Source organism: Calonectris borealis, chromosome 20 (genome assembly GCF_964195595.1).
Source record: "Calonectris borealis chromosome 20, bCalBor7.hap1.2, whole genome shotgun sequence".
Lineage (NCBI taxonomy): Eukaryota > Metazoa > Chordata > Aves > Procellariiformes > Procellariidae > Calonectris > Calonectris borealis.
This window is the reverse complement of record NC_134331.1, coordinates 12,270,597-12,286,703: the sequence shown is the minus strand read 5'-3', so window position 1 is coordinate 12,286,703 and position 16,107 is coordinate 12,270,597. Positions and strand designations below refer to the sequence as shown.

Sequence of the window (16,107 nt, the reverse complement as noted above, 5' to 3'; positions counted from 1 at the left end):
AACTTACAAGGAAAGTATCTGCTTAGCCGATATTTCCACTGTGTTACTGTGATTAATTTAAGAGGTACTGCTGGTCTCAATTATCCCTGGAGCTTCAAAGACCTGTACTCACTGTGTTTTCTTTCCTTGTTTTTCAAGTCATAGGGATGAGTAATCCAACTAGTAATTGAGTGACCTGCTTTCTTCAGACACGGACAAAGGGAACCTCTTCTATATTCTTTGCACTAAATATCTAGTGACCAAAACAAAAATAAGTCAGTTGCTCATCAGAGGCACTTTAAGTTGGGATAAGAAGAAAGAATTTCTTTTATGTAGATACAGTAAAAGACAAGAGACAGGGAAGAAATAAGTGATCATTTTTCACGATGTAGGGAGGTTATCAGTCCCACAGGAGTATGTATTAGCCCTGTGCTGTTCAACATACTCATAAAGGATCTTGGAAAAAAGGTGAACAATGGGGTGAGGAAATCAATTGATGATTTAAAGTTACCTAATGTAGTGAAAACTAAAGATGACAGAAAAGAAAATTTTATATAAGCCTAAGTTAAGTAACTATACAGTAAATGACATAATGTCTAATGAATGCAAACTAATGCACTTCGGGGAAAAATGCAGCTAGCTATAAAACAGTTATTACTATTCAGGAAAGAGATCTTGAAGTCACTGGTAGTTCTGTCAGTGGAGTGCTCAGCAGCTGTCAGAAAAAAGAAGGCAAATGGAACGTTAGATATTATTAGGAAAGGAAGGGATAACAAAACTGAATCACTGAAAAGTGATTTAACTGATGGGGATTCTTCCAAGTGGAAGGGAAAAGTAGAGGGATATAATGGAGATATATAAAATCATAAATACGAAAGAAAGAGGGAAAGCGAGTAATTGTTTACTGTTCACTCTTTCTCATAATGCGAGAACTGGGAAGCATCAGGAAGCACATTTTCAGGCAATTATAATTAAACTGTGGAAGTCATTGCCACAGGATGTTATGGAAGCCAAAAGTGTAAAGGGAGTTCAAAAAGGGATTATACAAATTAATGGAAGAGAGTCCCATCAGAGGTTATTAAATATGACATTCTGGCTGCAATACCTCTGGCTTGGGAAGTCTCCGTACTGCTGTTTGCCAAAGGTAATAAGGGAATGATCCTTTACGCTTTGTCTTTGGCTAAGCATCTGCTATTGGTCCTTGTCAAAGACAGGACACTGGGAGAGATGAAGCTTTGATACGACTTTGTCTGTCTGTTCAACATTTTATTCTTAGATTCCTATTCCTAGTTTAATACAAAATGAACTTCTTGCATGTTTAGTCACGCAGCATGCAACCTTTCCCCTTTTCACTCCTTTATCTGCCAGTCCACCAAAAATTGTGTACCATTTTTGATATTTTTTGCTGCATTCATTACAAGATGCTCTGTTTTGTCATATGTTTTTTAAAGGTGGATAAACATCACTGTTTGCTTACTGCATAAGGTTGTACAATGTGTTTATTGGAAACTATCACTTGAACCTCTTTTGCTAGTTAAGGACTGTGTTTGGCACCAAATTCATTAGTTATTTTGGGTATGTTCTGTAAATCTGCATCTTTTGCCAGTGTACTAGTTGTTTTCCTTTTCTGGATGAGTTTCAGATATTGTACTCTTCTGTGTTGAGGTTACATTTGAATTGATAAATGGGTTTTTTGCTTATTTGGTCATGTTTATAGCAATATTTATGTTGCACAAAATGGGAAAGAAAACATGTTCAACTTGTCCTTCTTATATTTTAGAAGTCTAACAGGATTAATGACACAATAAACACATGCTGGTATGGATTATGTGTCTTTTAAAATGTTAGGAATTCACCATGAAAAATGAAATCCTAAAAGGGAAGGCTAGTCTTAACAAAACTTGTCTTTGTTCTAAAATTAGTTTCCAGGAAACAGACAATGCATGGCATGGTGGATGCCTGGCTCTGGCTGAATTAGGCAGAAGAGGATTGTTACTCCCTTCCCGAATTTCAGATGGTGAGTTGTAGTTGCTGAATGTTAGTAAGTTCATGAATTAACAATTTATAGTATTAGCGATTGAATGTGTGGCAATAGACTGGAATTTGCTGGTGTGAGTGTGCTGAATGATGACTGTAGTATTGAATTCTAGAGTAAAAAATACGCCTATGGGGATATTTAAGGTACTTCTGTCAAAAGCATTGTCTTGGGTGTGCCTTTTTTATACTTAATAAATTTTTCTTTCAAAATGAAATTAGTTTCTTGGGGTTTTCTTCTTTCTTCCTCCCTCCCATGTTTCTTTGTACAGTTGTATAAAAATAATTCTGTATGTCTCTATATTGTGTCAGTGTCATTACTTAAATAGAATATATTAAATAATTGATGACTAACTTGCACTTTAAAGCTAATAGCTTATGCTGTTTGTTTCTGATTAAATTTCAGAGGCCAATTTTGCATAATTTATACAATGAACTGTTTCAGTTTTTAATGGGTTTTTGAAATATCAGGATGGAAAGAAAAATAACAGGGCAGAGGAATTGTTTCTTTGTGTGTTCTGTATGTATCAACATGCATTGAAGTACAGAGATATTAATGTGAAAGTAGTAGTTCTCTGTTTTGTGATTTTGGTAAATTTTTTATAGAGCTGAAATGACAAAAGCATAATGTAGTAGTACACATCCACTATTGGGCACTTTTACAGCAATATCTTGGGCTAGATGGTTGTTTTGATCTCATCTGCTACTCCTGTGTTGAACAGAGAAGTTGAACACTAATCTTCAAAAATGTTTCAAAACTGGTGTTTCATACTAGTAAGTTAGGTTACCAAATCTTTTCTATTCTGAAGATCTGTTGACTTGTTCTAGAAGAAACTGTAAAATATGGTATTTAATACAGTTTATTATTCTGTCTCCATGAAAAGAGTTCATGTCCAATATAGTATCTGTTTTGCATGTGAAATTTTTTGTGCAGCTAGCCTTCAGTTGGTTTCCCTTTTCTAATTACTTTTGCCCTTGTATGATAAAGATGAAACAGTTAAAAAACCCCCAACTTTAAGAATGGGAAGTCATCCAAAGGTAAGCCTCTATTTTAGTTATAACAAAACCGAAACTGTACACCTTTATCAAGGAATCAGGATAGCCTCATATAATAGAAATTTTTTAATCTAAATAGGAAGTTTCATGCAAGTTTCATATAGTACAGGACTGCAGAAGACTTGAGTGAATCCTAGCTCTGCCAGTGATTTGACCTGTGCTGTGAAACCATCTCTCTTCACTTTTTAGGTTGAGTTTTTGTATATGTGGAATGGGGAGGATAGTTGTATCCTTCGCACCCTTCTCTTTCTGCAGAGGTGCAGTGAAAATATATTGCTGCCTGTGAAGGTGATTTTAATATACATAGGTTTATATGCAAATTTTTAATTTGTCAGATTGCATAAGATGTAGCCTTCTATTCCTGGGGTGGAAGAATATAAAGCTAAGATAGGGGAGGAAGGGAAAGAGAGAACACAATCATGGCAGCAAGGTCTTTCTGGGAAAGAGATAGGCATAAAGGTCTAAGGAAAAACGATTTTACAGGAATTGGAAGTTTCTTAATAAAACAGCGCTAAGAATATATAAGAATATAAGAAGATGGGTAAGAAACCTAATCGGAGACTATCTTGACTAAACTGCAACTCCTTTGGTTATCTGATACTCAAGAGTGAGCTATACAGAAGGCAGAAAGGTATGGTATTGTGAAGGATGAGTAAAAGAGGATAGTCGGAATTTGTAGGGATAGAATTTGGAAAGACTTGAACATAAAATGGGATGCAGCTAGTGAAGAATATAACTGGTAACGACAAATCATATCTTCATCAGAATCAAACCTTTATTATCACTGAGCAGATCTAGGCTGCAGAATAGCCACAGCACGCTTGACATCGTCCCCTCTCCATTTTTTTCCTTTTGCTTTAATGGACCTTGTTTTCCATTTAAATGAATTTGAAAAAATAATTATACTAAATACAGTATATTCTAATTTAATTTGCAAGTCTGCCTTATTCAGCTTTGCTTTATGTAAGTTATCCAATTCACTATTAATGTAGAAATTCAAAGTTGGTTATAATGAATTGGAGAAAGACAAAGGAATGAATTCTGGAAGTTGGTAGAAAAGCTAACACAGTGATGTTAAGAGGAACTGTGTTGTACTTTGAAAGACAGACTTAGGTTCAAATTGTCCTTAACAAAATGATTTAAGAAATTAGGACAAGTGCAAAGTAGTATTCCTAGTTAGAAATAAGTAACTACACAGTTCAAGATACAGGGAGTCACTTCTAGACAGCAGTTATACAGGAAAGGACTTAAGAGTTTATGTGGGTCACCCACATCAATCAACAATTTTATTTATCTGAGTAGAACAAGGTGGTGAAAAAGAAGTCATAAACAGTGTGGTAATCCTTCCATCTCTCTTGATACTAAAATTATGACATACAGGGTACTTATCTTCGGACATCACACTTAAAGGTTTATTTAAAGAAAGCTAGCCTAAAGCAGCAGGAGTCATGAGAAGAACAGAAAATAAGACTGACAGGGAAAGACTGAAAGAACTAAGGTTATTTGGTTGAGAGAAGACAAAGCTGAAAGCTTATTCTCTTCCTTTTAAAAGAAAACCTTTACTTTTGACAACTATTTTCAGTGACCAGAACAAGACTACAGGTAATGGGTATAATTTGCAGCAAGAGAATAGTTAGATAAGCGTTAGGACTGATTTTCTTATTCTAAAGGAACTGGAGCCCTACAATAATTTGTTTATGGACATTGAGTTAGAAAGATTTCTGTTAGGCAGGGCAGAAATCAAGTTAATCAAGGTATGGAGAGCTGTTTTAGTAGTTAACCTTCATGGTTCCCTTCAGCCCGTTTTTTATTTAATTTGAGGAATGGACATGAGGTAGACTTCACCACTGGAACTTGTTTTTATGAATAGTATTTGTATAGAGATGGTGAAGAATAAATCCTTGAATTGTATGGAAAACCATCAAAAAGTTTTCCCTTGTTGACTTAAAGAAATTCAAGTTAACAATAAAAGAGATATATGAGATTTTTTAAACTTATGGATAAGGGAAACTACAAAACTTTCTGCTTCCAGAGATTAGTGAGGCAAATAGCGTAATGTAGTTTAAAAAACAGCAGCAGCGACACTAGACTCCGTAATTTCATGTTTGGAAATGATGGATTTGGTAGCATACATTCCTAAGCTTGAAGCTTTAAACTTGGCCTAGAAAGAAGCTCTTTCTCCTTGTTTCATCACGTGCTGATGTACAACTTGATACATCATACTTTCTTACTGCCTTGCTGTTGTAATTTGAGTTAATTGGACTACTTCTGTTACCGTATTCCCTTTGTTCAAACTCAAATATCAGATTGATATTCCTGTCTTTTGGTAATCTAGGAAAAGCTTTTCTCTATGAAAGATTAAATTAAAGATCAATGTTGTTACTCTTTTTTTTGTTTCTTAGCTCAAAAACTTAACCCCTGTAATTTGGTGTTTAATGGTAAACTTCTTACAATGCTCTGGCTGATCTGTTAGCTCAAAACACCGTAACACAAAAAAGTAGAAAAAAAATTCTGGGAACTCTACATTGCATTGAATGCAGCTCTGCTTCCTTACATAGGTTTATACCTAGTAGTAATGTTTAGGCAGGTGAGGATGTCTCTTATCTGAATAATGAATCAATGAGAAACGTATACCCATTGTTTTAAGTGAATAATACTTAGTCTGGGTTTTTTTTACTTAGACTGATAGTGCATACTGTGCAAACTTACACAGGGTGTTTATGCAGTGGAACAGCCTTATTTTAGTTAAACTTTTGTAGAAGTTTGGATAAGCTGGACAGCAGCTTTAAGGCAGAGGGAATTCTGAGGTTTGTCTTACAGAGCTAAAGTACATATGAATTAATCTGCATAATGAACTTCCTTCACTGAACTCCTTTTTTAGAGTTGATTGGTATTCCATGCCAAATTCTACTTGTAAATTGAAAATTTAGCTAGCGATTTCTTTGCTAATTTTTCTTCAAAATATGTGTTACAGATAGTGTAGTGAATGTATTTGTGTTCATTAATGACTTTCCATGTATTTTAAATACAGGTCATAGATTTATTTGAAAAATTGCAAGTTTATATACACAGTTATAGAAGCAGAAATTAGTTTTAGGATGTATGTAGAAGCACACTGAAACTGATTAGTGATACACATATACTGAAATAAGACCTTCACCAGGAGAGTTTGCCTCAGGTGAAATAAATTATATAAATAACCTTTTAGGCTTGGAATTTGAAGGTTGCCCAGTGTCTGTCTAACCTTAGAGGATCAGGCACCTAAATTGTTTAGATCTTCAAATTTCCAGTACTGTTTTCACAGTGGTTCAATTAAAGGTGAACATAAACTGCATTTGTTAAATTGGTGCAGGCTTTCTTCGGTTTAACTTGAATCTTGTTCTTAGTCGACATAAGAAAAGCTTGCGTACACAAGATTTGGATCAGTTTGTTTAAACTGGTGTCTGCCTCTGTTTTTTTGTATTATGACATAATGGCAAAGTGCATTCATACACAAAACAGTTTTTACAGTAAATTCTAAATAGCCAGGTTTAATCTTAAGCTTATTTAAACTACTGCACAGTGAAATAAAAAGTTTTTCAAAGAAAAAAAGACAAAAAACCCTATTAAATGAAATTAGGCCTGAAAAAAACTATGACAGTATGTTATTGAACAATATTGTTTCTAGAGCTTAAACATGTTTTAAGAAAAGAAGTTGTAAAAGTTATTTTACATTAATACAATTGCAAAAAACCTTAAAGATTCATCTAATGTACTTTGGCTTTAGTAATGAATGCAAAAATTCACTCATCAAAATCTGAGCTTATATAAGGGAAAGTTCGGTTACTTAAAAATATTAATATAAAATTATGAACATTATTTACATGGGAGAAATTGAATGTGTCTTCTCATGGACCAAACCCAGTAAGTGGCGGTTTGTAGAAATTTTGTGACGTTGCTGGTAACTAGCTTCTATGACCAGAAACTCATTGGAAAGTGAAGTATTAAGATACTCGTGTTCTCTTCCTTAAAGTGAAGACTCTGCTACAGTCATTTGGCCTTACTCTTTTAGTACCTTGCTGTGATTTCGCTGATTCTTTTTGATTTGTCCTTTTTTGTCCTTTTACTTTTTGATTGCACTGAGTATCCTGAGTATCAGAAGAATTAAGAGTAGCTTCTGTACATGAAGCATTACTGTCCTGAGGACTCTGCCCTTCGTTGTCCATTCTAACTTTGCTAGGGCTGTATGCAGCTAGCTGACAGAGCGCTACAGCTGCTGTTTGTTTCTGTTCATCACAGCTGTCAATTATTCTTAAGTCTTGAGCTTCATTACGGTGAGCTGTGAAAGAAGATTTGTCGCAGGCACTGCTAGTAGGGTTCTTGGGGTTACATGCATCTGCTCCGGAGGTTTCATTTTCGGCGTTTGGAGAAGTAGCAGCACCATTATCGTGAGATGGACTGTGGAATGATGTTTTCAGGCTTACTGTGTTACAGGAATCTTTTACCGAGAGGTTCAGAGGCATGTCTTGCAATTCTAGAAAGTTCTGACTTTCTGTTTTGGGTGCAGTTTTGTATGCATGCTCATGAATAGGTCCTGTGTTTGTGTCAGCCTTTTTTGAAAGATTAAGAGGAGCTATCCCTGTGTCTTCTTCCGTGTTGGACAGTGAGCCTTCATTGTTATGGCATTCGTTCTGTGTATGTGAATCTTCATCAGTGACGTTAATGCTGAAAGAAATGAGGAGAAAAGAGAATTCACTGTCAGTTGCTCTTTTAAATTGGGGCTGAGGAAGTGGGGAGGAAGAAGAGAAAAAAAATCTAGCTAGAAGTCTGACAATTTTGTTATTGCTCCTTTAACTCCTCCAAGTCCCTTTCTCCATACACATGGCTATAATACAGGTAATTTCCTGAAATATACAGACACATGCATAGTAATGGTATTGGAAATACCTGATACACTTAAGGAGAATGAGTGGTCTACTCACTATAGCAACTGTGAGTTGTCCTGTGTTTTGCACAGTTAATACAGAACAAATTATCTCAATACTGTAAATTTAAATATATTTTAGGGGCATTGCATGAAATGTATCCACTTATCTTTGTGTGTCCCTAGTAAATCTGACAAGAATTTGCGAAGTGACTTTATTATTTTACCTGGTGGGTGAATCTCCTCTATCTTGCTGTGTCTGCACACTTTGAAGTAGAGTTGGTTGATCAGTGCTTTTTCTCACAGGTCTGAAAGCTGTGAAGTTTTCTTCTGGTTGATCATACTTGCCAAGCGACGTGGAAGATGACTTGTTAGAGAGGTCAAATAAGCCTTCACACGCATGGCTTGTCTGAGTGAAGTTGGTTGGGCTAGGTCTGCCAGGGGAGCCTGTTGCCGCACTTCCTGCGAGAGGGCTCATTTTAGCATTCTCTCTTTCATTTTGGTCATCTTTGGAATGACTTTTGGCATGCAATAATGTAATTTCTTTTTCATAATCTGCTTGTTTTTTATGTGAACTTAGAGGGTATTGTTGGGATGGGCTTAAAGAAGCTGGATACAGCAAGGTAGTTTCTTCCATTAGATGAGAATTCTGATCTCTGTTAATACCAGCTACATGTGAAAATCTGTAAAACGGAGGATCTGTTGGCCTACAAAATCCATATGGTATCGGAGGAGTGGAATGATATTGTTGGAACAGTCGATAGTGTTCATATGCTGACGGATTAATGGGTTTTGGAAGTGGCCCAGGATGGGGAAGAAAGTGTCTTTGATCTTGTGTGCCATAGACAGACAGAGCAGAGCTTTCACACTCTGAATTACCTGGAAGCAAGTAAGGTGTGTAGATAGCCAGCCTATGCTCATAAAAATGGGGTGAGTACTCAGGAATCATCGGTTGCATGTAAGGTGAAATGGAACCAAAGCCTTTTGTGGGAGCAACTTTATGTGGAAACTCTGGGAGGAAAGGAGAACCTGCTTTCCATGGGTGACTTGGTGCATGAAATGCAGACTTAGTGTGAAAAGGCGAACTTTTGTTAGAGAGCGATATAATTTCAGATACTTCACTAGTTTCTGGGCCTTTGCTATCTCTGTGTTCTCCTACAGGAACGAAAGCCGAGGGCCTTACAATGCTGTCCAAAAGGGGCTGCATGCTGATAGCACTTTCTGTTGTAGTACTGGCAGGGGTTAGTTCCTTCTGAATCACAGGTTTTTGTCCTTGAATTGCTGTGTTTGTTGCCTGGTTTTGTAATTCAACGTTTTCCTTGGCATCGTCTTTTACAAAAGGATATTGAGGCTTTGAATCAAGATTTGACAGTCCATTTGCGACAGATTTAGAAGAAGTTGGTTTGACTGTAGATTCAAGCTGATTGATCTGTTTGGGCTCCAAAGAACTGGTCTTTGGACACTTGATAACGCGATCCTGCTCTGATACTAAAGTAATTGAGTTTTTGCAGAGGCCATACTTCATATGGTTAAAAAGATGGGATTTCTCATTGCAAGTAAAAGGGCACTGGAAGCACTTGTACTTAAATGGCTTTCCGGGTGGTCTTGGGATGTAATGAGGCTTCTTTGGTTTACGTTCTTTGAGGAGACTCATTTTTTTTCTGCTTAAAACAATTAAATGTAATGATTCTTTATAAAAACTTTCTTGTGGTTAGCTTTCCTCAGTTTTAGCCTCTTGATGTTTCCAGTTTTTCAGGTTTCTAGAATCCTTCTTCCCAGGTGAAGAGAGGAAGCCAACTCCCGTGGTGTCTCAGGGAAGAGGGGGTGCCGGAAAACAACACTTTTGCAACTGGTAGGGCAGGAACTGTAACACAAAGTTTAAAATCAGCTGTAGTGGAACATTGGAACTAAATACGAAGTAATACATTCTTTTAACTGCATTCCCCTTCATATTACATGTGAGTGTTTTTTTTAAGAAAACAAGAGTGCTAGATGCCAGAGTTGAGATAGACATGCATTAAACTTTGACATCCTTCCGCACCTAAACATGGTCACAGAAGTGGCCTAATTTTCAGCAGTGCTAGTCACCTGCCACTGCTGCCGGCTTGAAGGAGTTTTCTTTGAAAACTGGAGGAACATTCATTCAGAAGATGAAAGTAGAAATCTAGGTGGAGCTGTTGAGAGAGAAGTGGAGGTGGGTAGGATGAGAAGAGGCAGGTCCTGGCAGCAGCTGGATATGGGGCAAGCCTGTCGGGCCGGTTGGGGAGAGGGAGGAGGGAATTTCCTGCTTTGGTGAAATGAGGGTGGAGTGGATTGGTTGCACTTGGGTAGCTGACTTGGCTCTTTCAGAGACTGACCAACCCCCTCTTTTAACTGGCATGGCATTTCCTAACAGCCTAATCTCAATGGATACCTCAAAAGTGGCCAATCTCTCGAAGGATAAAACCACACCAATTTTCTTCCTCTTCCTAATTCAATTAAGAGAAATGAGTACTGCAATATCTGACTAATAGAATCTTCTGCTTGATAAACACATTTCACATTCTTCTGCTTCGTAGCACCTTACATATTGCATGTAGTTAACACAGACACACAAGTGTATTAATTCAGGTAAAAGAGTGTCTGACAGTAATTGATTTATAGGGGAATGATCTATCTGCCTTTCTTCAGAAAAACTAAGGTTGTGGATACTTTATACAGCCTAATGATTTGCTCAGTAGATAAGTCAGGAGGGCTTGTATCAGCTTGTTCCATTATGTTCACTGATTCTGAAGGCGTGAGAAACTCTCAGAGTCAAGTTCTCATGATTTTATAGGATGTGTTATGGCAGAGATCTAAAAACTGATGATTTCATCATGAACTATAAGCATCATTATCAAAATGATGACTGTTGCAAAACCACGTACTGTATCTATTGTGTTACCCGAAACTACAGGAATACTAATTGTAAGAGTGACTAGATAGCTTGATCTTTTTTTTTTTTTTTAAAAAAAGCCTTTTTACATAGAAGTTTGAATTAGTAGTATTAAAATACTTTATGAAAAGAATTGCTGGTAATTACATGCTGTGAGATTTTTAGTTAAAGTAGAGGTGTTTTGCATTTTGTAAATCAGAGATTCTTTAATAGAAAATGACATGCAACACATTATGAAAACTGAAGGCAAAGCTACAGAATTGCTGCTTGTTTCATCAGGTATAGTAATTCTAGCAAATTGTATTAAATGTTGTTTCTGATGTCATAGAAATACTAATTTTGTTAAAATAGTAATTGTGAAGGCACCCTGAAAAATGCAAAGCTGCTCTGTAAGTAGAAAAAACAATCAAGCTTTTTCTTAAAATTAACAAATGATTAAATGTGCGATAGCCTAAAGAAAAAGGAATGTGTAGAGAAGTAGCTTTTTATTTTTCAGGTTTTAGCAAAGCTTTTTTGGTTGTTTGAGGTGGATACTGATACTATAACAATGAAAATAAAAATTTAATTATACAGCAGCATGTTAAAGTCTTGTCATTGAAGTCTGGTTAAAATGGTAGTTCAATAAATTTAAAAAATCATATAATATTTAAAAAATATTTTAAATAATGATAGCCAGAATTCCTTTGAAAGATTAAGCATAATGCTTTTACATTTTAAAAAAAAAATATTGAGGCATAGGAGGGGAGGTCCAAATAGGGAACTGGTCTTTTTTTTCTGCCTTAAGTGAGTTTGTTGCATTTATTTTTGACTAATGATGTATAACTAATGTGGACAGTTTGTAATAGACTTGGTCAAGTCAGTTTGTACCTGTTATTCTTTATATCTTCTTGGAAGTACTTGTACTAATTATTCTTGAAAAAAAGATATTGTTGTCAAAACTCCATTGCATTCTTAGTTGAACCATTTATGATAACAGTCTGAATTTGCATTCAGGTGCAGCACTTATAATAAAGAGATGTTAATTAGATTTTCTTGTTCTGCTAGCTTTCCTTTGCTTAATAATGAAAATTCCTGTGTGTCCTGTTCCCCCCCACCCCGACTTTGTACTTGGTATTTAACTTTGATTCAAGTTATTCCTGTTCAACAGAGTATTAACTATCGTTTCTTAATAAGATAAAATGCATTGTTGCAGTTTTAATGTTAGAAATTTAGAGCATTGGAGCTTCTTTACCATGTGTACAGCAGGAGAGAATTACAACAGCTTTTTTTTTTTTTTTAAATTTGTTTTGATGGCATGCTCAGCCTGCAGACGGTAGTGCTCCCAGAACCTGCTGCTCTACCTTGAGAGGTGTAGAACGAGTAACTTATTTTAAAGGGTGTTTACCCTTTCGTAAACTTAGGCTAGTGTCAGCCAGGTGAATGTTCTGTTTCTCTCCTTCACTATTTAATTCCTTTTTTTCTCATGGTTTAAAAATGCCAGTAATAAAATATTCCTGAACCCAGACAAGAAGGATAATTTCTCCTCCAATCTCTAAGTAAAACACAGGAATATCTGGCAGAGGTACATATTTCATAATTAAAAAAAATTAAAACTATTTGATCCCACACATAGAGCTGGAAAAGGCATTAATGGTTTAAAATAGGTGCAACCAATTAAAACTGTCTCTATATAAATAATGTTAGTTACTTAGAGTTGTACAATGTATGTTTTGTGCTACCAAATTAAAATTTATTGTTAGAAAGAAAAATCAAAATAAGTAGTTGCTTTTTCCTTAAACTTGAATGCCATAACTTGTGATATCCTTTAAAAATGGGAAAAAATTCTTCAGTAGCAGGATGATAATTTTCGTGTAACTTTTTTTTTTTCAGATTGAGAATTTATTTCTTTTATACCTGATTTTAGAAATGCAGATAGTTATATATCATTATAATTTTCTCTTTCTAGTTTTGAAATGTAGTAGTAGTATTTATTTATGTTTTTATTGAAAACAGGTTATTCAGATAATATTGGTTAAACTTGAGGTTGTCTTAGTTGTTTGTTTCATCTGAATAGTATACCTCCTCACGGCTTTCTAATCTGTAGCCCTTTCCAACCTGAGACTGAGAGCTGCAAGTTTTCTTCCTTCTATTTTTAAAAGTATGTTGTTGCTATCTCCTTGCCTTTAACGTACTAGCAAGCTCAGAAAACAAGAATATCATTTAACATTGTGTGCATGTGTGTGTGTAAATATATAAACAAAAATGTACGTGGGTATAAGTATATACACACACATATGCACATATGTATTCATACACACGCATACACACACACATATATATACATATACACATATACATATATATGTGTGCATGTTGTTTTTTAGGTTTTTAAGTAGTCTAAATTGTTTAAGATGCCCAGTTGATCAAAGAGGAAATTTCAAAATGTCTTTTATTACAAGCAGGGATGGTAATTATATTTCTTTTTAGGACACTGCTTTAGCAAACTACGTAACAGTTTGTCATGCACACTCCATTATTATTGCAGTATCCTTTTGGTGATGTTGATCTCTCTGACCAGGAGTACTCACTGGGGTGGAACATTTTGAAGGACATGCTATAATTAAAATATTGTGATGTGGCATTATTGCATAACTCAAGGACATGCCATTGTCACCTACCTAGAGTGTTGCAAGAACAAGATTTGTGAGTTTTATTCTAGCTGAGATTTTCCAGTGATTAACTACCACTCCCTTCTAAACTTCCAGTTCCTTTAAACTGAAAGATAAATTTTAACGCAACTGTTTGTTAATTAGGAGGAAACATGGGTGAGAGGAGTGGGTTGGCGAGGATTGGAAAGGAAACATGTGTTGAAGGTACAGACCGAAGAAAACTGCGTGCTTGTGTGAGTGCGCGCGTGTGTCTGTGTGTGCGCAGAGGGGAAGTACAAAAACAGAGATTAAATAAGTTGTTTAGGCAGTATGGATAAGAAATAAAAATCTTTGTAAATATTAAGTTAATAATTCAATGTCTTAATACATTTTAATTGACTAGAGAGAGGATAACTCAAAATGATCCAATTCTCTGTGCTAAATTCCCAGAAGCTGGAAAAAATACTAAATCGAGTGGAATACCTTATTTCTTACAAGCTTTTCAGATTAACCCGACACTACTGTATGAAGAATAGTTGGCAGACTAAACATAGCAATTTTAAGCAATACAGCTTTTGTCATACTTCAGTATAATACATTAACTTCCTGTATGAAAAAGGTGCTTGAAACACTTTTCACCAACAAGAGTTAATTATTGTAAAAACTTGCAAGAGTTAGTTTTTCTCTCAAACTAAAATATTTTTCTCTCCTGTTGAAACTTTGCTGAAAGTTTAAACTGGTGCAGTAAATGCACCTGCTAGGAGTAACCTAGGCTTTCGAGACAGCTGAAAAATGAACACCTCCGATTTACTTTTTAGATGTTAATATGAACACACTTTATTTGAAAAAAATGCTCTAAAGAAATGTACTTACCAGATACATAGGTGTCTGAAACCTTCAAGGTGATCACTGTTGGTAAGCTGTAGCTGTCACTGCTGAGAGAGAAGTACCTGTTCTCTGCTTGATCTCTAAGTGAAACTGCAGGAGGTTGTTTCAGGGGGAGGGACTTAAGAAGTGTAGGAGTTGAGCCCTCGGGGTGTAGAGATGCACCTGATATTACTCCAGCCTGAAGCTACGATTCATTTGTTTGCGTCCACTGCTTTCATTCAGCATTACCTCAGCATCTAAGCTATCGAAGAGAGCTCTTGTCGCTTTTGTGCCCTCCAACAACCAAGTTTTACTCTAAACTGTAGTGTATGTTCCTCTGAGTAGCAATCTGCAATGTGGGGTCAAAAATGGCTTAGGTAATATACTGGGCTTTTAATATATTTAACTTCCGTAGAAGAGAATTGTGAGGAGCAGAATTGACTGTACACAGGGGGTAGCAAAGCTTAAAAATGATAATTTTACTCTTTTATTAGAGATTGACATTGTTTATTGAATGCCTTTGTAGCTTTAATATTCTTGCTCTTTTTTTCCTGCCTCTCTCCATTTTTATTTAAATCTTTTTGTCCTTCATGAGTCTCCTTTCTGAAGGCGGGACTGAACTAACTCCAAGCTTGCTTGCCACAGGAACCTGCCAAAGCTTGCCTATAATCAACAGTCAAATGTACAGATCCTGTAAATGGAAAGGAGTCACCTCAGTGAGAAATTGATTATCACGTCTATATGTTTGCTTAGGAGCTGTGGAACTGAATGGTGAATGGAGAAAGTCAACTGATCATCCACTGATCAGTACTAGTACTTGCTTTTAGTTGCATTTTAGTTAGAGTTTAAATGACAAATGTATTATTGTATTTGCCAGTCATCTAGTGACATTGCTAAGTTGTTTAGTGAAATAATAACCTCTTGCATGCTGCTTGTTAAAAGGAAAATCTTTTGATAGTTCTAGCTCTCTCTGAAAAACATTTCTGTAACCGAATGTTAAAGCAAAGGGGTTTTTGGCTAATGCTAATGTTAACGAGACGCTAAAATTTCTGTTCGTAACTGTTAAATTCGGCTGGATGAACGTGATAACGCTTTTGTTTCACCCACTGCTCTATAGATAAAACAGTTGCAGATTATTGAAACTTTTAAATATAGAAGTATGATGAATTTTGTACGTAGCAAAAGTGTGGTCTTTTGAATGAAAATTATTAAGGAAATTGTCACTACAAAACCTGTTTAGGCAGTGGGTAAAAGTTGTTTCAAAATCAGTCTCTAAAGCAGTGTCTTAAAATAATTGTAAAGGTGTGGCCTTTATCTTGATGGAATGACTTATGGACATCTGCTTTCCTATCTAGGTAGGCAGATCACCATCCTTCCCCTTGCTATGCCGATGTAGTTTTCTGGAAAATTTTTCTGAATATAAGCAATCCCTAATTTTAAGGTAGAAAGATGGCTCTTGTTTTTTTTTAATTTTTTTATTATGTTCCTATAATGCAGCTTAGCAGTATAAAAAGATGTCATATTACTCTCTAGTTGTTTGTAAATCCTTTGACTTTAGATGGAATAACAAAAGTGTTTGTAGTCCATCATTCTTCCATTTAGTTGTAAAATGTTTTGAAGAAAAGTAGTATATTAGAAAATTTTACCTGCAGAAAAAGAGCTTGTAATGTCTGCATTCAGAAGCATCTCTGAAAAGACCTAAGGAGGAAAGTCCTTTGCTTTCACAA

The 16,107-nt window shown here is 35.7% G+C and overlaps 2 protein-coding genes across 6 annotated transcripts in view; one reads left to right on the top strand and one right to left on the bottom strand.

Moving 5' to 3' along the window:
* The window catches only part of TBCD (tubulin folding cofactor D), a 135,008-nt gene that overhangs the window by 30,329 nt on the left and 88,572 nt on the right, over positions 1 to 16,107 (top strand). For all 5 annotated transcript variants that reach the window (XR_012676692.1, XM_075169818.1, XM_075169815.1 and 2 more), the window contains exon 14: positions 1,902 to 1,996. Coding sequence is in view for 4 of the 5 variants with exons in the window: in XM_075169818.1 (XP_075025919.1) it covers positions 1,902 to 1,996 (95 nt within the window). In the remaining variant the exon portion in view is untranslated. The remainder of the gene's footprint in view (positions 1 to 1,901; positions 1,997 to 16,107) is intronic.
* ZNF750 (zinc finger protein 750) lies at positions 6,817 to 9,626 on the bottom strand. The gene is made up of 2 exons (XM_075170110.1): positions 8,200 to 9,626; positions 6,817 to 7,773 (listed from the first exon to the last, which is right to left on the bottom strand). The coding sequence occupies exons 1-2, from the start codon at positions 9,624 to 9,626 to the stop codon at positions 7,053 to 7,055; spliced, it is 2,148 nt and encodes a 715-aa protein (XP_075026211.1). The 3' UTR covers positions 6,817 to 7,052.

What these genes read in the sequence shown, in the direction of transcription:
- ZNF750 (XM_075170110.1), bottom strand. Translation starts at nt 9,626, where the DNA reads ATGAGTCTCCTCAAAGAACGTAAACCAAAGAAGCCTCATTACATCCCA. An exon ending in AGAGGAGATTCACCCACCAG is followed by an intron (nt 7,774 to 8,199) that starts GTAAAATAATAA and finishes CATTTCTTTCAG; the next exon opens with CATTAACGTCACTGATGAAG.